The 25926-nt window shown below is 40.2% G+C and overlaps 1 protein-coding gene across 1 annotated transcript; it reads right to left on the bottom strand.

Annotated features, from left to right (window-relative positions):
• Positions 1-205: 205 nt before the first annotated feature.
• HTRA3 (HtrA serine peptidase 3) lies at positions 206-25652 on the bottom strand. Its single transcript, XM_058838973.1, has 9 exons — positions 24846-25652; positions 16683-16782; positions 14819-15041; positions 14019-14213; positions 11389-11421; positions 10620-10734; positions 4222-4270; positions 2424-2519; positions 206-1202 (listed from the first exon to the last, which is right to left on the bottom strand). The coding sequence occupies exons 1-9, from the start codon at positions 25267-25269 to the stop codon at positions 1037-1039; spliced, it is 1401 nt and encodes a 466-aa protein (XP_058694956.1). The 5' UTR covers positions 25270-25652; the 3' UTR covers positions 206-1036.
• Positions 25653-25926: the final 274 nt, after the last annotated feature.

The raw sequence follows: 25926 nt of genomic DNA, 5'->3' as shown, positions 1-25926 counted from the left end.
AGGATCCCAACTTGATACTAAGTGACATCAAAGCACAATTCATAAATATGGAAAAACACAGTGTAAATAAATTACTTGTGTGCAAAGCATTTCTAAACATAGTATAAATAAGGGTCCAATTTTCTGTAAGAAAATTTTCTCTTGGGAGAGCCTATTCCAGTCAGACAGAAGAAGCAGGAAAGACATACTTGTTTAACAAGAGGTTTGCATCAACAGATTATTTGTGTAAACTTTAATCTCCTTACAGTAGAAACATACAGTCAAAGCCAAAAGTAGTGTAACAATTTTACAGCAAAGCTTACCAGTAAAAATGCTAACAAGTTTGTATCAAATTCTTAAAAAACTGTGCACTTTATCAAACTTAACTTTGTTCAGCACATCGTTTTGATTTATATATAAAGGCATTAATTCTATAAGAATCATTTACTATATTCCAAAAATCGCATGACCTAGGTGTAACACTCTATAGCCTGATACCATTTTTGCTCCTTTCAATATTTACAAATTTCATCTACCTGCATCAACATGGAGCACAGAAGCACTAAGAACAAATACGAGCTTTGCCAATAATAGGTTCACAATGAAAAAGTTACATAAAAAGGAAAAGAAAAAAAAAAAGCTCAATTTTGCATTGCAATAGCTTGGGTCTGCTGCAGCCATGACTGTAGTTTAAGAATAGTTCCCCCTTTTATATACTTCCTTACTTCCAATAGTATTTGGATCTTTCAATGTGTAGAATTGAATCTGCTCTGCATCTGCAGGTACAGGAAGTGGGACCCATTTCTACCAGCTACCCAAAATTTGTTTGTCTCCTCATCCCCAGAACACAGTTGTTAAGTTTCTTTGAAATTTAAATCTTCTACAAATGGCATCTTTGAAGTCATTCTAGCTACTATGTACAGAAATGGCTCAGGCAATTAAGTTAGTCCACCTTGTCATTAGTCAACAGGAAGTATAATTACTGTAGCTGTAAAGGAGGTATCTAGTGTTCCAGAATAAGTGAGTTTAATTATGGTGAGAGCTTCCTCAATTCTATTTACATGACAACTTCAGGCTCAATGTTAAATAGCAAATCATCATTTCCTCTTCGAACTTCAAGTAGTAGAGGTGATTCATTCATCACAGCCTCTTGCAGGTCACTGGAAGTCATCAAAGGACGCCCATTGACTTTCACAATAATATCTCCATCTTGGATCCCTCCTCTGCAAAGACAAGAAAATGGCACTAAGGATTCATTCAATGTAGAGGTAAAGGACAAAGGCTATTCACCACTTCTTTTGCAAGTGTAACTAATTTTCATTTCTCTTAGTCTCCACTGAAGGGAAATTCCAGCCTTCTGACTGTGAAATAATAACAGATAGGACTTGCTAAATGCAAAATAAGGCTCAGGTTATTTCATCGAGGATTTTCTTCTTAAACAAGAAAAACAATTTTTTCATGACTTCTACAAAACTATAGCAAGTCAGAAACAGAAAAGGCTTTTGTTTATTATTAATTTACTTTACTCAGTCCTTTTGCAAGACCATGCTTTTATTCCACCAATATGTAGTTCAAGAATTGAAAATTAAAACCTCAAAATTTCAAGGCAAGTGAGGTGTACCAGCTAAAGTATTGGGAAATTATTTCTCTCTTGCTGTTCAAATGTAATCCTGAATAGCAACTTTTATTACTTTTGCTTTTCCTAAAATCATTTTTAGAAATATTTTATTTTGCAACTGTTCCATAGAACAGCCTCTTCCTTTAAAATTAAGCACTGTTTCAGATAACAGCTCTGAGAGTGCCTTATGTGAATGTTATTCTGTTTCCTGCTTAACCTTACCTGGTTTTTCATATTCAACATACTTCACAAAACTCCTCAAATTTGGTCATTGTATATGAGGTGCTCTTTTTATTTTTACACTGTTAGTGTTTCACAATGTCATTAGAGGTTGTAGTGAGGTGGGTGGCAGTCTCTTTTACCAATTAATAAGTGACAGGACAAGAAGAAATGGACTTAAGTTGTCCGAGGGGAAATTTAGATTGGATAATATGAAAAATTGCTTCACAGAAAGGGTTTTCAAACACTGAAAGAGGTTGCCCAGCCAAGTGGTGGTCTCACCATCCCTGGAGGTATTTAAAAAATGGGTAGAACTTAGGGACAGGGTTTACTGGTGGCCTTGGTTCTGAGTTCATGGTTGGACTTGATGACTTAAAGTTATTTCCAACCTAAATGATTCCATGATTTAAATAGTTCCGAAATGCTTAATTTTTGTAGAGGTGAGCAGAATCTTAGCAAGATGTTTTAAACCTAAAGGCATGACTTTTACTGTTTAAATACAGATCAAGCCTGGTATGAGAAAATACTTGAATATAAAATAAATATTACCTTCCAGTATCTCTTTGAAGGTTTATTTGTGGTGAAGAAAATAACATGATCTACCTACCTATGAGAAGGTGAGTTTGGAACAACTTCGTGTACATAAATTCCACTTCTGACATCAGGAAAATCAGCATTACTGTGCTTCAGTTCCTCCACCAAGCTAAAAGAAGAACAAAGTTATACAGAATTTATTGCACTACAAAAGCATATAAATATTCTTATTTATTTAAACTTTTTGGGACAAAAAGTAAAAGACTTAACAATTAATCATTTGCTGGTTCTGTGATGAAAATATGGGGATTTAAACCTGGATTTAAAAAAGTTACATAGATTTTAAGAGAGGCAAAACTCCTTACCTGTGCAAAGCATGCTAAACTTAATGGTCTTGTAAATCTGCAAGAATTTGACTTTGGCTCTTTGTAGCAGTAGCACAGAGGGCCTTGTTCAAGAGCACAACAACAGGAGCACTCTCAGGGACAAAAGGTCTTTCTGCTCAAAGAATTAATGCTGGGTAATGAATGACAGGGCAAAAATTTGCTAACTTTTTTGTTTCTTTTATTTTGCAAGTGTCAAGTCATTCCTAATTTGTCTTGATCTAGAACAATAGAGTTTTTGATAACTCCAGAGAGAAGACAGATCAGAGCTGGAAACTTCAGTTTTCTCAAGTTGTCATCAGCAATTTTTTGTGCATTACTTTCTAAAGAAAGAAGACAGGAACCCACTACAAAACAGAGCCTCTGCAAACATCCCCTCATTTCAGAGATGATGACATCATTTCAGGTCTGCATACAGTGTGGGTTAAAACCCATAACTTGAAAGATTTTAAACCAAGGACAGATTACTGGGCTGTCTGCCATGAAAAACTGGGGTCCCACAGAAGGAAAACAAGCCAAAATGGCTACACAGCTTCTCTTCATCTGATTTAGTACTGAGGAAGATAACAATTGAATAATTAAAGCAAACACAACAAGGGAAGTGGTCTTTTTCTGAAAACAGGCCTGCAGACATCTTGCATGGCTTCCTTAGACAGTCCAAAAACAGTAAAATCTCACATTGTTTTCACAAGTATGAGGAGAAGCATTCTGAGTTTCTCTCCATCAGTGATGTTAATGCCATTACACTGATTCGTTCCAGCTGAGGATCTGACCCTTCAGGGAGGACTGCAGGAGTGCAACTCAGGAAAAAAAGATGGCTTTACTACAACCCCAGCTGCAAATTGTCTTCTTTACTTTTGCCACATTGGAAACATGCCTACTGCTGGGAAAGAACATCAGCTTAAGAGCCCTCATTTATTATCCAATAATATATCTGGGTAATGGCAAGACAAAGCAATATAAAAGGAAAAACACACTAAAGAGCCAGAGGAAGGTGTCCATTTCTGGCTTTGCTAACATGGAGGCACACAAAGCTTTAGTTTGGCACTTTAGCAGCTCTTCCTAGTTGATGGTTAGGCACCAAACCTCACACCATATGGCTTCCACTAGCACTGGGAAAACACCACCAAACCCTCCAACAGCTGATTTTGGCACTCAGACTCACCTGAAAGCACCATTTTGTTTAAATGTCAGCTAAAACCTGGTGTAACTCCAGGTGTCCTTGTCAAGAACCAAAATCTGTGTTCAGGCTCTTCCTGTTTTCCCTCAGCTATCAGCAGGATATCCACCACTACCAGTATTTAGAGAATTTCCAGCTCTCAGAACATAGTTTTCACCTGTATGATTTAAATGCCTGCATATTTCCTAGAAGCCAATGCCTATTTCCAGATCTCTGGAGATTTGTAACAAAAGATGAATGAAGTTCTGAACCACTACTGACCACATCTTGTGTGCATGAACATACAATCTCCTTTCTAAAATACTTACGCAGGCGTTATTGTCAGCATTCTGATGCCAATGAAACGTTTCTTCCCATCTGAAAGGAACACAGAGGATATTTAAGAAGTTTAGGCAAACCCTGACAAAAAAAACTGCTCTGATGACCCAAAGTACCTGAAAATTAAAACAGAATGTATCAGATTTTAACAAAACTAAACAAAATCACGTACATCTGTACTAAAGTTACTTTTTTTATTACCCTTGGTGTACAGAATGACTATCCCTCTCCCTGCAACTAAGGTAAGAGAGAAAGCTCATAGGAGTTCTTCCTTCAGGAAATTCAGGAACCTTCTGTGATCTAGTATCACATGAATTCAGTAAATGGAAAATTTCATAGCCAACCACCATTTAATCTGAAACTGGTCAAGACAATCATACAATATTCTCATTTAAATATAGAAATGGACTCTAAAAAAATTTAAATATCCACATTTCAGAGAAAAGTCAATCAGAAGACTCACACTGATTATAATGGCTTATTTCTACCCCAAAGAATAAAAAACAATTTAAAAAAAATACCCAAAACATGTAGACCTTTGCCAAAATGATCACAAAAATACTCAGAGGGTTGGAGCACCTCTGCTAAGAAGATGCACTGAGGGAATTGGATTTGTTCAGCCTAGAGAAAGCTCCAGGGACACCTTAACAAGGTCTTTCAGTATTTAAAGAGGGCTTATAAAGTCAGAAAGGGTAATGATTTCAAACTAAAAGAGGGTAGGTTGGCAGTAGGTATGAGGAAGAATTTTTTATGATGAGAATGGTAACACACTGGAACATGCTGCCTAGAGAAGTGGTAGATGCCCCAGCTGTCAACACTCAGGGTCAGCTTGGATGGGGCTGTGAGCAACCTGAAGGTGTCCCCGATCAGTGCAGAGGGGTCAGACTAGATGACCTTTGAAGGTCCCTTCCAATAGAAACTATTCTATAATTCTATGATTTGCCAGGACTCTGTGGAATTTTAAAAGGTGAGAAGTCACTCCTCTAGCAAGAACAGCACATTTCTGAAGTTGGCTTTCAGTAAGTCATGATATTGCACAGCTGTCTTATGAAAAAAAATGCAGTTTGATGACTTCCTGAAGTGAGTACTGCAGTACTCAGTTACATCCGGCATGAAACAATATTTCCCCTTACTTGTTCCAGCACAACGACTTCACAAGATCTTTGAGTTTCTCCAGGTTTTCACAGGAGGAAAAAGGAGATGTACACAGTCTTCTCCAGCTCTTATTTTTCCCAAGAAAAATACTGCCAAGTAAAGGACTTAGCTCTGAATATTACACATGCCAAATATTCTGATTGGGGTCACTGAAAATGTTGACTACTAAACACTGGATTTAGTACACTCTGAAAAATCTTGTATCCATAACTGTCATCCCTACTTTGCCCTGAAATGCTCCCCTATTTTAAAGTAAAACTAGCAAGACCAAAATCGGCTATAGTAAGAGTGTCAAGAAGTTCAATTGCTCAAATTTGAAGTCTGAAGAGCTTTGGACATGACCAAGAACTAGCTCATGGTGCTCCCCCAGTCCTCATGGCAGAAATGTAATTTTTCACTTCTTAAAAATATTCAGACAGATAATTCTCCCACCTGAAAATAATCCCCTTGTCCATGCAAGGTGGACAGTTAAATAACGAAATTCCCTTTGTAAGATCAGTGACAGCATCTCTGGTGATAGTTTTCTCTTTGCATTAAACAATTTGATGCTGCTCATCACCTGTGAGGCAGAAATTTGTAGAAACACAAAGATACTCCAGAGCCTGAGCTAGGAATATTTGTATGAATGAAAAATTAAAATGAAAGAAGAGAAAAGAGAAATCGACTTGGAAGAAACAGAACAGTAAGAATGAAAAATCACAGGAGAAATTACACTAATCAGATAAAGGGAATTACTTCCCCAGTGGCTAATGATATATTTAAACAAAGATTTAGGGGGGAAAAAAAAAATCTTGCAACTAAAGACTTATTCCCAACCAAAATTCTAATTCTACCTTCAACTTTTGGCAGGTCTAAGTATTATTTCACTCCTGCTGATGCATTGAAATTCAAAAAGGCCTTCTGCCCTCTCTTTGCAGTAAGTTTGCCATACTGCAAATAGCAATTCCTACTGTAAGAGTAGCAGGGTATTGTATAAACTAAAAACTGTGAGCCATAGGTTACTTTAGCAGCAGAGTATACACTCCTCTCTTTTCCCTCTCCAGACATTTTGTGTGTCAGAATACAAGTAAAAAAAATTCAGTCCTTCAGTTTCATAAAAATCCATTCCACTGATTTTTACCCAAGTCAAACACCTTCAACAAAAAACAAAGTTTTCAGCAACAATGATTAGTGGGAATATAATTGTCCATCTTTTTTGAAGTTCAGCAGAGACTGAACAGGCACAGACAACCAGTAGTAGTGTTTTAACATTCCCAAAGCATAGGCATGGTGATGTTGGGGCTCAGTCACACTGGCAGAACAGAATGTGGCACCTGGAACTACCACTGTCATATTACATCTGCTCTGTGAATAGAAAGTCTCAAAACCTGTCATTATGGCAATTTGTGCAATCACGAGGCAAAAGAAAAAGTAGTTCAGGGAACTGGAGTAAAGTGATGTCAAATCTAAGGAGCACATCACAAGGGTGCAGTCCCAGAAGTAGTTACAAGAAGGTTCATATGTTAGAAGAATCAGCTTTAGCAAATGTGAAACTATTCTGGCTTAAAGCTGGAGCACAGCACAGGAGAGAAAGATTCAGATCTCATCTCATTTTTGTAAACACCAGGCCAGCTTAAACACTGGTACAGAGGTACAAAGTCAAGCAAACCAGCCTCAACCATGAGCTTAAACTTAAATCTGCTTAGTGTTAATAGAAAGTCACAAGCAGCTGACACCAAGTATCTAGAAGCAGTTCACTAGTCACAGAAATTTCTATTCCACAGCAAACACAGCACTTGCCTCACTATTAAACTTTATTTATTGATGCTTGCAATAGTAGAGATACAAACCAGACAGATAAACACCAATTGCAGGTAGAAATCTTTATGACTTATAAAACAGTAGCAAAAAGAATTTATAAATCCTAATTAAGGGGTCATGTACTCTAAGTTCTATGGGCTTGAATAACTCTGGTACAAAATTTTACCCAATGCAGTTGATTTCAGTGGGGCCAGGATCTCCAAGTGAAGAAATGGATCCCGTACTACTTATTCAAGTGCCAGGCAAGACTTCTACTTTTCTGCTAATTCCTTTTGCCCCCAGCTCATTTTGAAGATTACATGAGCAGCCCTGAAAGCTTTTAAGAAAGATATTCTACTGCCAAACAGAAACCATGAAAACAGTTCAAGCCTATAAAGCTGGACTGTGTGCAGTGTCCCTTTCATGTAAACTGCAGAGCTGAATTCTATCAGGTCTGAGTCTACACTCAGCAAGGATCCTAAACAACCCTCATGATTTGTGGTAATTATTATGAGTAATAATCATTCAAATACAAAGGTAAGAATATTGTTTTAACACAACTAACACAAGGTCCTGGGGATATAAAATGAGGATTCAAGTAAATGAGTTTTTGGATGTGGCCAATGCAGAACTCCCCTATTTCCCCACGCCCAGCTGAAACAAGGTTTATTCACTTTTCTGTTTAAAGTACATTAGATGCCAAGCTGACCTTTGAGATGGATTTTCTCTTTAGTATTTTTTTCAAATTGCTGACTTACTGATTTCCACTTTAAAGCATCTATTTCTAAAAGACTTTCTAGTTTTACTATTCTGCTCAAGTCTAAACTGGGAATAGACAGAACCAAGCCCAAAATGGAGAAATTCCTAAAAAAAATTAAAAAAAAAATAATATCAATCAATCCTTAATTATGCAGATAATTTCCAGATGGAAACATAGAATTCCACAGCTGGTTAAAACTGAGATGGAGACACTTAACTTAATGCAGCAATTTAAGATTTCCTAACTATAAAAGGATGTTAACCTTATCATTGGTAGCTCCAAAATTAGCACAGGCCTTCAGACCATTCAACAGACCAACATCTCTATGAAGGCTGTGGCAAGTCTTTGGTCAAAAATATATTAGGTGCTATTATATATTACCAATGCATTAGGTAATAAAGAACGTATATATAACAATCAGTGCAAATTCTTCATTCAAATTACATCCTCTCCTTTTTTTCACTCTCTATTCCTGTTCTTTAATAGATCATGTATTTGCAGTTTTATATGATGGATGAGATTTAAAAATATATATGCCTCCTATATAAAACTGAGATTCAAAAGACTAAGCTCCAGTTTATTAAACAATTGAGTATCTTCTATGCCAGAATAAATCTGGAAAGAGTGGTATCCTAAGGGAGTGTTATCATATTCAGGCAATATTATACTAAGAACAAAATGGTAATATCCATAAACTTCTTTCTATGACCTAATTGTACCATAAGGGAGGATCCCATTGAAATTACTGAAACATAACTGGAAGAAAAGAAAACATGATAAAAACATCTCTAAAAGTCTGCTTACATAAATTCACTATGCCAAAAAATAGCAATTATACAATAAACCTGAGAAGAATTACTAAAGTAATTACTAAATTACTTTTACTAATTACTAAAAAATGCAAACTAAGTCTCAAATATGAGGTGAAAATATCTCCTAGAAATTTTCTCTATGCATCAAGGGCTTTAATTGACTGTTCTGCCACAGTAAAATTATAAAACATACTTCAGAGAAGCAAAAGGAAAAAAAAAATTTGGGAAATAAAATAAATAATAAAATTGCCTGTTTCCCTGGTTATTTGAAGCAGTGACAGTCACACTGACACCAAGAGAAAAGTGTGAATCCTCTTGATTAGGGAATTATGATAAGAAAAAAAAAAAATCTGTATGTTATAATCTTGGTATAAACTTGAATCTTTCGTAATTTTTTCTTAGGGCTCTTCCATGGGCAAAGCTGTCTCTGGGCCTTCAGCTGGGCTCATCATCATGTGGAGATAAAGGTGCCTGAAGGAGTGAGGTGACTGATTTCAGTGGTGCCATCTCTAAGCTTCACTGAGTTCCCAGCCCCAGTTACTAGGAGATGGTGGGTTCTGCACAAGCCTTGAGTTCATGTCTCTAGGCCAAGCCTGCAGGCTGAGCCATTGCTCCTCCCTGGATTGGGACCAGCAGTTTGGTTCTAAAGAGTAACATCACTAATGAGACACCTGTTTGTTTCAGAAACCAACAAGTTAGTAACCAGGGTGAATAAATAGGTTTTTTTGACATGTTGACTGAAACAAAATTATGTCAGCTACTTTAAAATGCACTTCTCAGTATATAATTAACAACTTTTTTTTATCTACTCCTCCCCCTCCTCCCAAATCAACAGTGAAAACAATATAATCTGTGGCATTCAGCAAAACACAGATGAGGGGAGCCATCAGGTTTGTGATGCTCTCAAGTATACAAGCAGATGCATCCCTTTAAAACCGCTGACTAAGGGAAGTTTCTGAAATAACAGTATCTGAGAGGACAACAGTGTAGGCAAACAGCCCTGGCATCAGGAACTGGATGAACTCAGCAGAAGACAAGATTAATAACAAAAAGATTCATGAGAAGAAGAAGCAGCAGCCAATGCTCATGGTAAAAGATGAGTAGTAGGGTGTGGACAGATAAATTGGCAAGTGAAAGGGTAAGGAAGATTTGGCCTGGATGCAGCATTACTAGATCAGCTTTGGCTGTGTAGCCTGTAGTATGACATCTAGAACAGGGTGACAGATATGGTGCAGGCATGTAAAAAAAGTCTAAAGTACTGCAGTTGTCATTGCCAAAATACTTAGATTTATATGCTCTCTGGTCCAGAGAACCTTTCTTTCTTTTTGCCTCTTTCCTATCATCCCATGTATTTATTCATGAATTAGTAAAAGCCTTTCTTCCACCAGGGCCTGACAGTCTGTCACAGTATATCTGATTGATATAGCACTGACATACATGACCATGATAAAATATAGGTCAGGTTCTATGGACTACACCCCATCTGTGGACAGGTGCTTAAAAATGTTTTTACCTTAATTGCTACAGTATACCTCGATCTTTTTGCTTGGACAATGAATGAAAAGAAGGGAATAGAACTCCTTTAAACAAGTGATCATCTGTTCTCAAGATCACTTGAGACAGTGATGATTCATCTGTGTCCTCACTATTCTCAGAGGCCCTATTTCCCATATTTATACAGATACTGTCTGCTCTTTGGGGGTATGAGTAATAAAAAGTCTCTCCCACTTCTATGAGATTGTTTTCTATTTCTCAGTCTGTGATGCTCTGTAATGGAAAAAGATGCTGCTCCTTTCAGTAATAGAATCCCAGACCCATGTCTTTTGGCACTTCACCTGGATCAGGATAATTGGAAGATGTCACTGTCTCCTGCACACCATACCTTTACTTTGTTTGTCATGTGACTCTGTGAGAAACTGAGTGATACGGTCTGAAGGAATGGCAAAAGAAATTCCAGCTGTGACCTTCAAGGTGTTAATCCCAATCACTTCACCATCCTGTTGAGAGACAACACCCAATTAAATTTGTTCCTAAGTACAGGATTCAGCTCCCTGCCTAGCATTTCATGTTAAAAGCTGGTTTAAGAAATTTTAGTGTTGTAATCACTCAAGAAGTAAACACTACTTATAAGGAAGGATCTGGGCTTTGATTCACGATCCATTTCACATCTAACTGAGATGGCCAGAGTGATCACAGTACAGTGTGTTCATCCAAGGTCCATCCCACCACTCAGGGAGATTCCATCTGCCAAGTGGGCAGTGGAGTCACTATTACCACTACAGCCACAAGTCAAACCTGCAAAACCAGTGCTGATTTAAAGCGAGAGTTGTGTGGGTTAACCAGGTCCCATGTCTGCTGTGCAGCCCAGGCTTCACAGTGTGAATGAGCATAACTGCTCCTTCTAGATCCCATATTCCTCACTGCTATGCAAAATTGTCCGTGCTCAATGGGGAAATGTTTTCCTATGGTGTGTGAACTGAGACCAAATTTGCATATTCTGCATTAGCTTCAGGCTATCTGTCTACCATTAGCTAAATGAATGGAAGCTGGAATGACCAATGACTCTTTCCAAGAGAACATTCTCCACCAGCTTGAAACTAGTTCTTGAAGCAAAACCAACTATCCAACAAAACCAAGTCACATGAACTTACCAGATTAACTAGAGGTCCTCCAGAGTTGCCATACTGTAAAAATGACATAAGGGAACAATAAATTAATACTTCACAGTTGGAAATGCAATTCTCATTACAAACAGTCCTTATTTTCTAAGTAAATGAAGCAGGCAGCACTGACAGACACAATATTGATCACAGAAGATTACAGGTAGATCTTATCCTACTCCTTCACCCCTCTCATGATTATAGTTTTTTTTTTCTTTTCAGAAACAGGCCTTAAGTTAGGAGCCACTCCAAATAGGCAGACCTTAAGTTCAAGACATTGAACAGCTAAAACTAGTATTTTGTTTTTTCTAAAGCCTGTCAGAACAAGGTTTTGATATAATTGTTATTTAAAGTTACACTTCAGTGAGGTGTACAGTTTTTGTTTTACTCATTACTTTGGTTTGTAATAGTGTCAGTCTCTCATTCTCCACTGGAGCAGAATGCAGTGTTTTACGTATTTAATCACAGCATATTGCTATGAGGTAGCAACTACATAAAGATTGATTTAGTAACCACAGACACATACGCCTCTCTAGGGAAGGCATAGAGCAGCTCTGAGCAGCCCAAAATTACCTAATACCTAATGGCCTTTAAAGGAAACATGCAACAGGACGACAGGAAATGAGAGTTGGAGAAGTTGCTTGTCCATCCTCATGCTGGCTCAAAAATTTGTTTTTGAGTGAGGCCAGAGTTTTCGAGTAGGTTTGCAAAACAGCCAAGAGCAGCAACTTACCACTCAAAAGAAACAAAAGCTAAGTGATGTATGACAGAGAAGTGAGACACAAACTGTTTACACTTAGATAGCACTGGGCAAACCTTACAGATTCTTGGGAGAATAAAAAAGACATTAAAGTTTATAAAACAGCTTCAAAGTTCAAATTTAAACAAACAGATCAGTTCCTTATATTGTATCTCTCTAGTGACCTGAGACTGCACACTTGATTTTCACGTCTGACTGGCACAAAAAAAAATATTGATTTTTCAGCCTTACTTCGCACACCATCTTTTATTCTCTTGTCTTCTGCTTGAAGAATGTGAAAGACCTTCAGCACATGCAATATAGCTGCATTTAGAATCTTATGGCCCTGTTTTTTCTTGCCCCATGTTACTGCTGTCCCAGCATTTCTCAAAAGGCAGCTGCATGCACATTCCTGCAGGAAAGTCTTGGAAGAGCCACAGGAATGCTCTGAACAGACCAACTCTCAAACTCCTCCCATTCTCAGGAGAAAATGAGTGCATTAGCTAAGCACAAAGCATTCTTATGCCAGGGACCATCTTCGTATTTTGTGGTCTCAGATGGCAAAGCAATTCAAACTTAGTGTCATTTTCCTCACCTCATCTGCTATCACACTTCCTTTGGTCCAGCTTTATTTGACACACTCTGCTATCATTGTCTAAATTTGCTCACTAGCTTTGGAGGGCAGCAAATGTCTAAGTACATACACAAGGAAGGAGTCTGAGCTTGAAAAATGCGTACAGGAAAGAAGTAAAGAATCCCATGTTCTAATTCTGTCTCCACTACCAATTCAGTGTATGCTCCCAGCTAACCAATCTTGCCTAAGTTTTCCTTACTCTCCTTGCACAGCTGAAGAGAGTAATTCCAACTAAATGTCTACAGAGGTGCAGCTTTGGGTCATACATAAGCTTTTTGATAAAGGTCACTTTTATGTCATAACTTAGCACAAAAAATAATTACCTTCTTTTTTCCTCCCCATGCAATTTCCCTCAACCAGTTTGTGACAATAACCATTTGTGAAGCACTTTGTGTGTGTAAAACACACAGTGTTTATTTCTTGCCATGTCAAATTTGACATTAAAGTCCAACAAATAAATCCTGAAAATATTTTCCTTTCAATGTGTAACAGATTTAAGGTATAAAATTTTGGGCCATTTTCCATCTCAGATACGTGTGCAGTATTCTTTTTAGAAGCTAACAAGCTAAACAAGCTAAACACACACCCAAGGATTTCACTTAAGCTCTTTGGATCACCCCAAACTGCTCTGAAGCAATATTATTTTAATTTACTTCTATATAACATGCAATGCTAGGACACTTATTTCCAAACCATACCTTAAACTTTATGTTATTTTACACCTTGATTCTTGTTTTGATTATGTGATGTGCGAAGGGAACAGACAAAAAAATCCCAGTCCTCTCCTTACATTCTCACCTGGGTGTCCTGTCATTAAACTGAAGCACATACTCTCAATTTGACTACTGCATCTGGTTCCAGTGAATAGAGATGAAAGAAAATTTGGCCCTATTCTACAGCTTCCTTCACCAGAGCAACTCAGCAAGCAGAGAGAAATGTTTTGATTTACTGCTGGTTGATACAACCATATTACTGCATGAGATTTACAGAATTAAAAGAGTCCAACCTATGCAGCATCCTCACAGACAACCTCAGAGAGAACTTTTATTTAACATGCCTTTCACAACACTGTCTGAACACAACTTACAGACAATGCAGAGACTTTTAAAAAAGAAGAGTTTCACTGATGTTAAACAAAGATGCTTGTATTTAGTGGATTCATCTCTCAGGGCAGGCACTTTCATGCTGCACAGGTGCAGGGACAGGGACAGACTGTGAAGTGGAACTCATGACATGTCTCATGCTTACATTAATAATAGCATCTGTCTGAATGTAATCCATGTCCGAATCCCGCAGGCCCAGCTCTTTGCCGTCTCGCTGAGCAGTGCTAACAATACCTGTTGTCACCGTATTCTGTAGGGCAAATGGACTTCCAATTGCCACCACAAATTCTCCTGGCCTCAGATCAGCAGAGTGCCCCAGTAACAATACTGGTAGTTTTTTCTTAAGTAAAAACAGAGAGAAAGAAATAAGCGTTAGTTCACACATGAAAATAACCTGATTGCAAAGACCAAAAACTAGAAAAAAGTTAGGAACAAACAATTTCCATTACATTAATGAAAGAGCCACTCACTACCCTATACCCAAAACTTATGCTAGGAGGATGGCTGTTTTAAACTGTCTTCAAAAACAAACAGCTATTTGTAGCTCCTTGCAATTTCATTGAGAAAAAAAGGGCATCACAATTTCCATTTTCCAACAGATTGTTCCCTCCTCCTAGAAACAGCATACAAACCAACTGTTGATCAGTTGTTGACTGCCACTCTCTGCATTATGCCCCACCTTGCAGTCCATGCATACTGGCACAAAGCTTAGAAAGAATGGCCTTGGTAGTTAGGTAAAGATAGCAGAATTTTGCCGCATATTAAATGAGTATAATTTCTTTTTCTTCGCTTTTTACAGTTGCTATCACAGAAGACAAAGTAATTTAATTCCAAGATACGAAAAATTTCCATATCTGTATTTCAGTACATTTTTTCCTTAAACATATATTCTAGTCAGTCATTAGAGATCCCAAATGAAACCACTCTTCTGCTTATGTCACTTACCTTAGGGTGAATCTTTATTGTTGCAATGTCAGATTTCTTGTCAATGTCTTTGATGGTTGCTTCATAGGTATCTCCATTCTGGAGCTGTACCTTCAGTTGTTGTCTCCCTGATATTGCATTTGTGCTTGACACCACGTGTGCATTGGTCACAATTAAACCAGAATCAGACATAATAAACCCAGATCCACTGGAAAGGGGGACATTTCGACCAAAGAGGGGGTGCCTGTACAAAAAACAAGCAATTCTGTGTCATAAGGGACACCAACTTAAGAGAAGATTATATTAGACATAATTTAACACCTTTCACCCTAAGAATTGAATTTTTAAAAAAATTAAAAATAAAGGATCCCTTCCTGAAAATTATGACTGGTTTTAGCCAGTCAGGGAGACAGGAACTGAGGTTTACAGACAATCAGCAGGGTCCTTTTTCTTTGGTTTCAAATTCTGTCTTCATAGACTTCCTTGCACAGAGGGTAGTGACAAAAAAGGAAGGAAAAGGGGCCCATCTGATCCCACTGATTCTATACTGGAAGAGAACAATGACAAAAACTAATAAAACTGAAAAATTAACTGATCACCTAATAGGAAAAAAGGAAGAAGGAACCTTGCAGCTGGACAGAGGCATAAAGGAAGAGACAAGATCCAAGGGGATCATGAAGGCCAAGTGCAGACCAGGTGGAAAAAGCATGTCTGGAAACCAAAATGACTAGGAATGTGAAAGAAACAATGAAAAACACTAACAATGGGTAAAACTTGGTGGGAAACAACACGTGCTGCAATACAGACAGGTAAAAGATTTTACAAACTGTTCAAGACATTACAAATTTTCTGTGAACAACTGCTATAATGACCTTAGATTGTTAGGGGAACATAAAGTGCCTGCGTAGCAGAAGACGAGAAAAGGCTCACAAAGTCTTTCCTCCAAGCCATGGTCCTGGTTAGGATATTATTTGAAAGTTCTGGGCTATTTAGCAGTAAACAATTGGAGCCAATCCCAGGAAAATATAGTATCAAAATTAGCACCCAGCAAGCTGTTGGGAAACATTTACTTATAGGGAAAGAAAAAATTCTCAACTACATATGTAAAGATCTTAAGCATCCTCTCAAAGGACCAATCACCTTGTGCATAAAACTATGTCTCCTGATATACACAATTAGCTTGATTTTGCATATTAAAAAAGCCTACAAAAATTCTCCAAGAAATTCTTATATCTGTGGAAATTGAGAGAACTCCAGGAAGAAAGGTATTCACATAATGGAGCACATGCAGTATTTGCAGTAATTTATTCTGACAGCAGGTTGTTCTGAGGACTCATATTTAAATCTCTCAGGTTGTTTTGAGTACTCAGTGAGGATCTTGCCATCTCAGCTTCAGCATCCTGAATATTGGTAATGTTCTGGTCAAGAAATTTAGTACATTTTTTTTCCTATCAGAAGTAATTTCTGTGTTTAGATAGATTACATCTCCTCAACATCCTCTTAATGCTCTTCCTGCCAAAATAAAATCACCTCTCATTCAAAGTTGAACAAGTAACAACAAGCCGTTTTTTTCCAGCTTACTGTCTGAAAATATATATATGTATGTATGTATAAAAAATACAGTCCAACAAGCACAACAAGCTGAAGAATTCTCCAAAGATGAGAAAGACTTATTTTAGGGTAGACAGTATATATTGTATAGTACTGTAAGCCCATTAGAACAGATCTACTGAACAAAACACACAAATGTGTGATTCTCTGGAGAAATAGGTCTGCTGTAATGTTTCAGAATATTTTGTAAAGGTCACAAATTCAAAAGGAATGTTTTGTAGGCTGTAGACCTTTGATAAAAAATATAACTAAAACAAAGAATTGAAAGTGTTACCTGAGGAAAAGTTCAATATGCACAACTGCAGGTGCAATCTTTTCCACCACATCAGCTATGAAGTTGAATTTGTATCTTGGGCTGCTGGACTGTAGGTGACCTATACTAGCAGAAAGAATTGGATATGTTAATAAGAAAATACATTTTTTTTATCAAGTAGGCAAGATGAACCTGCCTTGAATAGGTCTGTTTCTCCTACTAAAACAGTTTCCAAACCATACTGGAAAAGGAATCAAAGTCATTAAGATAGTTCAAAACTTACCTATCTTTCTGTGTGATCCTGAAAAAAATTAACCATCAGCATCACTTAGCTCTAAGTTCTTTTCTTTGGAAGTCTACAAGCTCTGTCTTGAGCATTTCTCTGAGGACAACTACTTGTTATTATCCAAGACACATAGGGTCATAAGATAGGTCAGGCTGGAAAGGCCCTTAGGAGGTTTCTAGTTCTACCTCCTGTTTAAAGCTTCACCAGCCACAAAAGGGAAATAGAGCTGGGACTTGCAAAACTCCAAATATGGACATTCCAGAAACTACCCAGGAAACTTCTCCCACTGCTTCACTGTCCCCCATGATGTATTAAGTTTTTCTTACGTCAAGTCATAACTTGTTGAGCTCATGTTCCAGCTCACGCCCCTTGTCTCTCATCCTCCCATTAAGCACCTCTGTATGGATCTGGCACACAGGGAGGCTGCTCTCAGGTCCTCCTGAAGCTTTCTCTTCCTGAGGCTGAACAACCCCAACAACCTCAGCTTCTCCTCACATGAGATATAACTAGTTCCCCCCAACCATCATCATGACCTTCTAAACTCACTCCAGTTTTTCAATGCCTTTCTTGTACTGAGGGATCCAAAACTAGATGCAGTATTCCCAATGTAGTCTAACAAGTGCTGAGTAACACAGCTGCAGAATTTTGGAGCCACAATTAGAACTTAAGTTCTAATTTTTTAAGTAAAGTTAGAAACCTGCTTTAAATTACAATCTTTGCACCTAAAGCTTCGCAAATTCACATTTAAGTTGTCACCTGCAGTTGGACCTAGCAATAGATTACTAAAGCCAGTATGGTTAAGCAGCACTATACACAGCATTCATTAAGAGTGAATATAATAGTGTAAAATTAAGATCTTAAAGAAGGCAGAGACAAACCTACACCCTCCTGGCTTCTAATGCCACAGCATCCTGGATTCTAGCATCACAACATCCCAAAGGAATAGCACTGCTTGTGATAAATATCACATTCTTTGCAGTCCCTGATACATGCAGCCATATCACCACACATGTAAAGCATATGATAGGGGATGTATCGCCACACTCAAACAGCAATCTTTCATGTTCACAGCCTGAAGCTTTAAAATTAACTATGGGATCTACCAAAGGGAGCAAATGAATTGAAGAAACCAGACAAAGAAGATGAGGAATTTCTTCACAGAACTCTGCAAGTTCTTTATCCTGTTACTGAACATGGGATTTACTTCTGAATGAAAAGAAACCTTGCTTAAATTTAGCAAGCTAGATTTATGTGATACTGAATAAACAAAAGGAATAGCTTGGCAGGACTAGATTCAGTGTATTATTTCTATCTACATTCTCACGCACTCTGAAAAATCCCTCCAGACAATTGCATGTGCTTGTTTTAGTGCTTAGTTTAAAAGAGACACCGCAACCAGGAATCACAGAGGACAGTCAAATGTAAGCACAATATGCTGTTATTTATTTTGCTTACTAGGCCACTGAAGATTTATCTTACCTTCAGTTCCCAAGCAGCTTGCCTGATTTTGCAGTATATCCTTTAAAGTCTACTGACATGACTTTGAACACTTGCCTACACAGCAAGTGCTCACTGACAGGATATAACATTGCCATCACGTTTATCTTAATAGACATGACCATACATCAGTGAAAGGCAGCTGATAAACTGGCACAGAACTGTGATGAAGGCAGCCTTTCAGTTGGTGTAAATCAGCACAGCTCTGTGTGAGTCAGGGCAACTAAATCTATTTGCATCTTCTAAGTGCTCAGCTGCTCTTCCCAGGCCAAATGGATACAGAACTGTTCGTGGCCAATAGCACAGGAAGATGCCTGCCAGAAACCTCAGGTCTGGACCACTCTGACCAGCCACCAGGCAAACATCATGGGTGGCTTTCCAGGTAGGATTTGGGGGAGGCAGAGAGAAAGTATCTGAAAGAAGTAGCAGATGAAACATGAAAAAAGGTGAATAAAGTAAAATGCAGCAATACAGAGAGGATACTAAAACTGAAACAAAGCTTGTCTTCTTTTCATACCACAGTGAAAACAGTTCTCTGTCTAAGCAGAAGCCCAGACCCTCCCCACTGGGGTTAGAAGACAAGAATGCTCAAACCTGAAAGAAAATCCAAATCTGCACCAATATTAGTGGGAAATCTGAAACAAAGGAGGATCAAGAATAACAGACACTCAAGCTGTGTATGAAAGGCATGCCTGAAGATCTGGGCTGATCAGAGATGAGCTGCTTTTTCTCTTGTCTGGTGCAGACAAAGCACTGGTGAAAACTGACTTACAAAGCTGAGATGCCTTCATAGAACTTGATCATTCATTAATTACTTTCTGCAAGTTGGCAGTGATAAGAACCTTTAAACACATTATATGCTGTCCCAGGAACTCAAACTATGGATGTGGAAGATGCAACTGCACACTCACATTTACTCCACACAGAGCACTAATTAAGGGAACTGAAATGTTTGTTAACAGCATTTTAGTGCATAATTATTAAACTAATGGTTTTAATCAGAAGTTCTCAATATACTTCAAAACTGAGGAACTGGAGCTTGGGAAACCGAAGAAGGAAGCAACATCCAGCACTGAGTATATTGTATAATGTCACCCTGAATACAAGTGTTATAACTGGAGAGGTTGAATCTATCCTTTAATCTGCATTAGTTGGTAGACACCAGCTGCTGCTACTGTCCTTACTAAAAGTAAAAGTTAAATATGTATTTTCCCCCTCCACAGTGCTGCTGCCTTGAGGAGCCCCACACAGCCCTCAGATGTCTGGTGCCCTGAGCATGTCACAGCTCTGAGCTCACAGAGCCCGTGTGGATTTTGACCCACTGACCCACTGACATTTGCCACAGAGTTTTTCAAAGGTCTCTCAATAACATGCATTATTTTCCATGTTATTACTGAGTGTTCAAAATCATCTCACTAAAAAAATCTAATTTATCTTGGCAAAAAGACATAATTTAATCCGATTAGCCATCTGTTGCATAACCAAAATTTCAAAGGTGCTGCAACCAGGTTGTATTTGAAACAAAACCAAATTTATGCTGCATGACTCCTTAGCTTTCTATGCATTTCTTAGTCAAAAAAACTAGATTTCCCCAATTTGCTCCATAGCCACAAATCAACCAGATTTTCAGCAGCCTTGAACTTTGAGCCTATTATTTAAACTAAGTGATTAGATCTTCAAGTCTCCAGCTCCTCAAAACACTCAAAAACCAGTTTTCAATCTAAGTGCATAAACTGGAGCTAAAGATTTTCAGCCTCTGTCCTAAAATGCAACCTTAGGTTTCCAATTTTATGGGCTCCAGCTACACTGAATTTAAATGCCTAAAGCTAAGTGCCTTTCAGGTAGGAGTAGCCTTATCATCAGTTTAAGATTTTTCCTGGATAGTGATGTTATCTACAGGCTATGGGTTCATTTAATAGTGGTTTATTTACTTTTTTGCAGAGACAATAGAGCCATTCCAATCTCATTAACACTGCTGTAAACCAGGAACAAAGCCAACAAATCTGTAGAATTAAACTACTATGAAGAGAACTGGAAAAAAAATTCAGTAGAAATAATCATTATAATCCCACTGAAGACAATAAAACCAGACCAATTTACATTTGCAAAAGACTGAACATTTCTGAGTATCTGCCAACTTAGTCCCTGTAGAATTAAATCAAATCACATTCACTGCTTTCTTAAAGACGAAACATTGTATTAAAATCCACAATTTTATATTCATTATGAATTTGTGAGCCTGGGAAACTCATTCTTTTAAGGCTGTTTCCCCATCCCCTTTTAAAACAAGCTTCAGAAAAGATCTGTGCATTCAGCAAAATTATTATGTCTAAGGGAGGACTGCAACCTGGCAGATCTGATCACCAGGGATAAACACTGTCCCTACTGTGCTTTCATGGAAAGAAATGAAAGACAAATAAAAGATTATAATGTCTCTGCTTAAAAAACAGAAACATCTGCTGGAAACATAGGTTCATGGGCAGCTTTTCTGATGAATTCAGCATTAAGATCAAGTTGCATAGCTGTGCACTGACCATAAAGCCTTGGTGAGTTTAATGCCACATTATGGTTCAGGCAACTTGTTTATACAATGGATGTCTACTGTGCACAGATGAAAACAATCTGGTGAACCAACACCAAAGTGGCTTTCTTGTGCAATGCAGCAATCACAAGGGCCAGACAGAGACAGACTGGCACAAGCCTAGGACAGACACCACACTGATTTACAGACTTGGTATTCCTCCCTTCCAAGTGATCCTCATGAGGACATGCAACAATTCCTCTTACCTATCCTTTACAACAGTGAAGTGCTCTACTCTGAACTGTATGCCAAATACTGCACACCATCCATCCTCACCTGCAGTAGTTCAAACCAACTCAGGCATAAGGAAAACAAGCAGTACAGGAATGCAACCAAAGTTTGTGTTTCCAGCTAATACCTTGCAGTACATTTCCCTAAATACAGCTGCAAGCAGCTTTAAGCCTTTGATGACAATAACACCAGCAGGAGACTTCTATGCCTTACAGGGCCAACTTCTCAGAAATGCAAGTAATCATACACTCAGTTGTTCCTCTATCTTCAAGATTATGTCCAGGCACACTCCAAACACCCCACGTAGAACTGTGTGCAACGACCCTGCTTATGCATTAACTGCATTTCAAACATTCTCTTTGGAAAATGAACGTTTAGGTTGGTATCTTGCAAAGATCTGACTGACTTGGGTGAGTCTTAACATCATGACCCCTTTCTGAGAGAGACTTCAGGTTAACAGTGCAGAGGACAGTAAATGGTGAGAGTCAAGTCCAGCCCCAAAGGTTTTCTTATTAAGCTTTTAATTTTCCTTGTTCCATTGACAAAAGAGCACCTGTATTTAAAAAAAAAAAAAAAAAATTGCTTCCATATCTTAGGTAAGAAAATACAAATCTTTTGACATTTAAACTCTCTTCACAGAAGCTATTTGCGAAATAACCTTGCAGGGAGTTTAACTGTACTAAGTTGTAGTGAGAGATCAAAACCAGTCCTTTGCTCAAGAAACAAGTAGATTGACTATAGATGGGAGGTGACCAAGTGATCCTTTGAGTGATTTGTTTGACATCTCAGTAGATTGATACATGGCATTGTTAAAACTTACACTTGCTGTCCTGCGAAACAGGGCTCTGTAAGGACAGATCTTTGATTACAGAGGTTGTCCTCCGTAAGTATTTCTTCCATCACTTATATACTAGCTTGTAACAGCTTGTCATTATCACAGCAGATGACAAAAAAACCTAGCTGTTTCACAATATATTCCCATATGTCAAGGTATCTAGTGTTGAAAAAAGTTTTAAAAAACTCAGTATTTGTAGCAGAGAGCTTAACATTGCAAGACTCCTCCTAGTATCTCTGAGAAGCCCCTGGGTACCAGCATATTGTAGAGCATCAGTTATGGAGCTCCTGCACCTCCATGCAGCACACCCCCTGTCTAGTACACTGTGAGTAGAGCCTACAGTTTGGCATGGTGCTCTTCAAACTGATCCAGGATTTCAACAAGGAAAAAACATTTTAAATTCTGTTAATTTTTCAATTATCACTCAGTAACCCTGGCCAGCTCATTCCTCCCTTCCTTCCTGCATCTTTTACTACCCATGTTTCATGCATTCCTATTCACCAGATTGCTGTCACTAGGCTAAGCTCCACGGCTAAGTTTCTGAGCCTGTCTGGGTTTATCACAGCTATCCAACTCAGCATCAACATAAGCAACTGGAAAAACAGAGGAGCAGACATTTCAGGAGCCACTCTGGGTCTGTGTATGTATTAAACAGGGCCCAAGTCATACTACGTGAGGTTTCTGTTATCTGAGATTGTTTTAATATATGAATGGTTAAGCAAAGCTGCATTTAATTCATAACTAGCTTATCCCCTCAAACTCTGAGTCATCTGAGGCCAGGCAAGAACAGGAGAAAGAGAAATTTGACAGCAATTTTAAACTGTCAACTTTCTTCCAAACTTCTCATTATAGCCATTGCATGTTACTGTTTAAAAAAAAAAAAAAAAAAAAAAAACAAAAACCAAAAAAACACTATAATTGAGTTCTATTCCTGGCTCAACCACTAACTCAGTCCGACCTTGGGCAAGACACTCGGTTTCTTTGAGCTTCAGTTTGTGCAGCTGTAGAACTGAATTAAAAAAAAATTAAATCTTAACAGAGAACCAGATGCTGAGGTTTTCTGAGATTAAAAAAAAAAAAAAAAATAAAGCCAAAATAAAGTTGATACTTTAACACTAAAATAGTTTCTTGGAAAAAAAAAAGTTACCTCTGCCTCACAGCTCCAAATTCCTCAGCCTATTAACATTAGATTCAGGAGGATTCCTTAAAGAAAATGTCATATACACCAAATGCCAAGCACTCAGCAAGCTCTCAGATGCAGGCTAGCTCACTCATTTTGGTTAAACATCATGATTATTTCATGTGGATCAGTTTCAACCAAGTTTTAGGTTACTAAAGTCCTAAAGTTAACAGATGCTGATGTGAAAAGGAATAAGCAAAAAACAATTTATAACTACAAAATACTGGAGAGATTGATCATTGCAGCTTCAGGCTGGCATCTGGAGCAATCCTTGGCTCTGGAAAGAAACTCTGAAAGGAACTCCAGGAATATCATTTGAATATCCTCCCTCTCTGAATTGGTTCACCCTTTCACAACTACAGGATATACATGAAAGATTCCCTATTCACAGGGAACAACAACAGCACCCACTTTCCCTCTGAACTCTCCCAATCATTGTGGCCCGTTTGTTATGAATAAACAGGATGGTTAGTGGTTCACCTGATATAATGGAAACACTAATGCATGATTTACAACTCCATTAAGCACAGCATTTCTCTTTCCAGGAATTCGATGGGAAGGGTAGCAGAAGCAAACACTTAAAATAATATATTAGTGAGCATGTGGAAAGATACTGCCACCATTAACACTTCCATAAGAGACACATTTTAATACTAAAAGGACATTACCACCTTAAGAGATTAGTAAACTTTCCAAAGTTGAATCACCCATCCTGAAGTTGTGATAGCATATCACAGGATCCAAGCAAAGGCCTCAACAGTTTACTACAACCAGAAGACCATTTGATAGCCTGTGTCAGTATTTTGCACTATAAAGGAGGTTCTCCAGCTTTTTGTCCCTACTGAGGGCTCTACTACAAGACCACAAAACACTTTGGTGAAGAAAGCAAACCAGGAAAAAGACTGTTTTAGATGGTTTATCTAAAACTCAGTGCTTTTTCTGCCCCGATAGGCTTTTAGAGGCGTTTCCTGATTCGCCTGTCGGGTCAATCCGATTAACCCCCCCAAGACGCCCGGGCCGGTCCCGGAGCTCAGGTGCTCCCGGGCCCGCTGTGCTGCTGCGTGCCCTGCTCGGGTGATGCTCCCGTGATGACACCGGGGCCGTCACTGCCCATGTGTGAGCGAAGGTGGCACTGGCAGGACGGGAGCGAGCTTGTCCTGCCTCCAGAAAAGGCCACGGCTGAGGACGTGGCCGCTGTCCTGCCCTGGCAGCCGAGCGACCTCCACCCACCCCGCTGCCATCTGCCAAAGGCGTCCGCCCCTTGTCCCAGGGCGCTGCGGCTGCAGTCTGCATCTCACCGAGGCATCGAGCCACTCTGCCGGGGGAAACCTTCCCAAACCCCGGCCCACACTGAGCACCGAGGAGAAGTTTTGCTGTTCAGAAAGCACCTAAGCATCCGTTCCGCACACCGCCGGTGTCATTAGCAGCCGGGTGAGGTGCCATGTCCTTGGAGATTTGTTTAGAGACCACAGAGCCACCCAGTCTTCCCAGGCCACTGAAAATCATGACTTTCTTTAACCTGGAAGCCAGGTCTCCCTCCCCCCGCCCCGCGGCAGGTCCCACCATGCTCCTACCCGATTCACAGGCTCCCTTCTGAACCTGGGCGACGGCGGGCAGCCCGTGCTGCAGCGCCTTGCGGCTCACGGCCTTCAGCTGGCAGATGTTGTCGTAGGTCCGGCCGTCGCTGCCGCACACCTGGGCGCTGAGCTTGCACTGGCAGACGCCCTTGGCGAAGCGCTTGCCCATGGGGTAGCGGCAGTCGAGGCTGTCCCCGCAGGGCGGGTCCTCCTTGCGGCCGCAGGAGTCCCCCTCGCCCGCGGCGCAGATGAGGCAGCAGCCGCAGCGGTCGGGGACGTACCCGCTGGGGCAGCTGGGGCTGGGGCACTTGGAGACATCGCAGCGGGCCGGGCACTTGGCGCGGCCGAGCGGGAGCTCCGCGGCGTGCGGGCCGGCGCTGAGGGACAGCAGGAGCAGCGGGCTCAGCAGCGACAGCCGCATCCTCGGCGGGGACGGCGGAGCGCGGGGTGCGAGCCCGCCCGGCCCCGGGGCAGGAGGCGGGAAGGTGCGATCGCGGCGAGGGAAGGGGAAGGCGAGCTTTATGCACACTCGGGCAGGACAGCGTCTTCTGCCCCGGGCAGCGCTTCTGCGGGCGGAGCGGGGCGGCGCGGCGGGCGGAGGGCAGCAGGCCGGGGCACAGGGCCGCGGAGTCGCGGCCGGCTCGGGCCCTGCAGGACTCGGCGGGTCCCAGGACTCAGCTGGCCGGGCTGAGGCGCCGAGCCATGGCACGGAGCGCCGGGGGCAGGCGGAGCGGGACGCGGTGGGAAGGCGGCGGCAGCGCGGCAGGGTTATATGTGGGACGGGCCCGCCGCCTCCAGCAGCACCGGCAGCCCCGGGCGGGCAGGCTCCACCCAGGGCGGGACGGACGGACGGACGGACAGAGTGGGGAGGGTCCGCTCCCCTCATCTGGGCGCTGCGGGGCAGAGCCGCCCGTGTGCTGGGAAATCACCGCCCCGAGAGGGGAGAGCCCCGGCGTGAGGCGGACTGCGGCCATCGGCACCGGGGGCTGTGGGTGCCCGACGTGGCATAAACAAATGCGAATCTGTTTCGTGTGAGCGCTTGCGACCTCTGTGAGTGCCGGGGCAGAAAGCCGGCAGC

Source organism: Poecile atricapillus, chromosome 4 (genome assembly GCF_030490865.1).
Source record: "Poecile atricapillus isolate bPoeAtr1 chromosome 4, bPoeAtr1.hap1, whole genome shotgun sequence".
Classification (NCBI taxonomy): domain Eukaryota; kingdom Metazoa; phylum Chordata; class Aves; order Passeriformes; family Paridae; genus Poecile; species Poecile atricapillus.
Note: the sequence above shows the minus strand (reverse complement) of the source record. Positions and strands in the feature narration are given on the sequence as shown.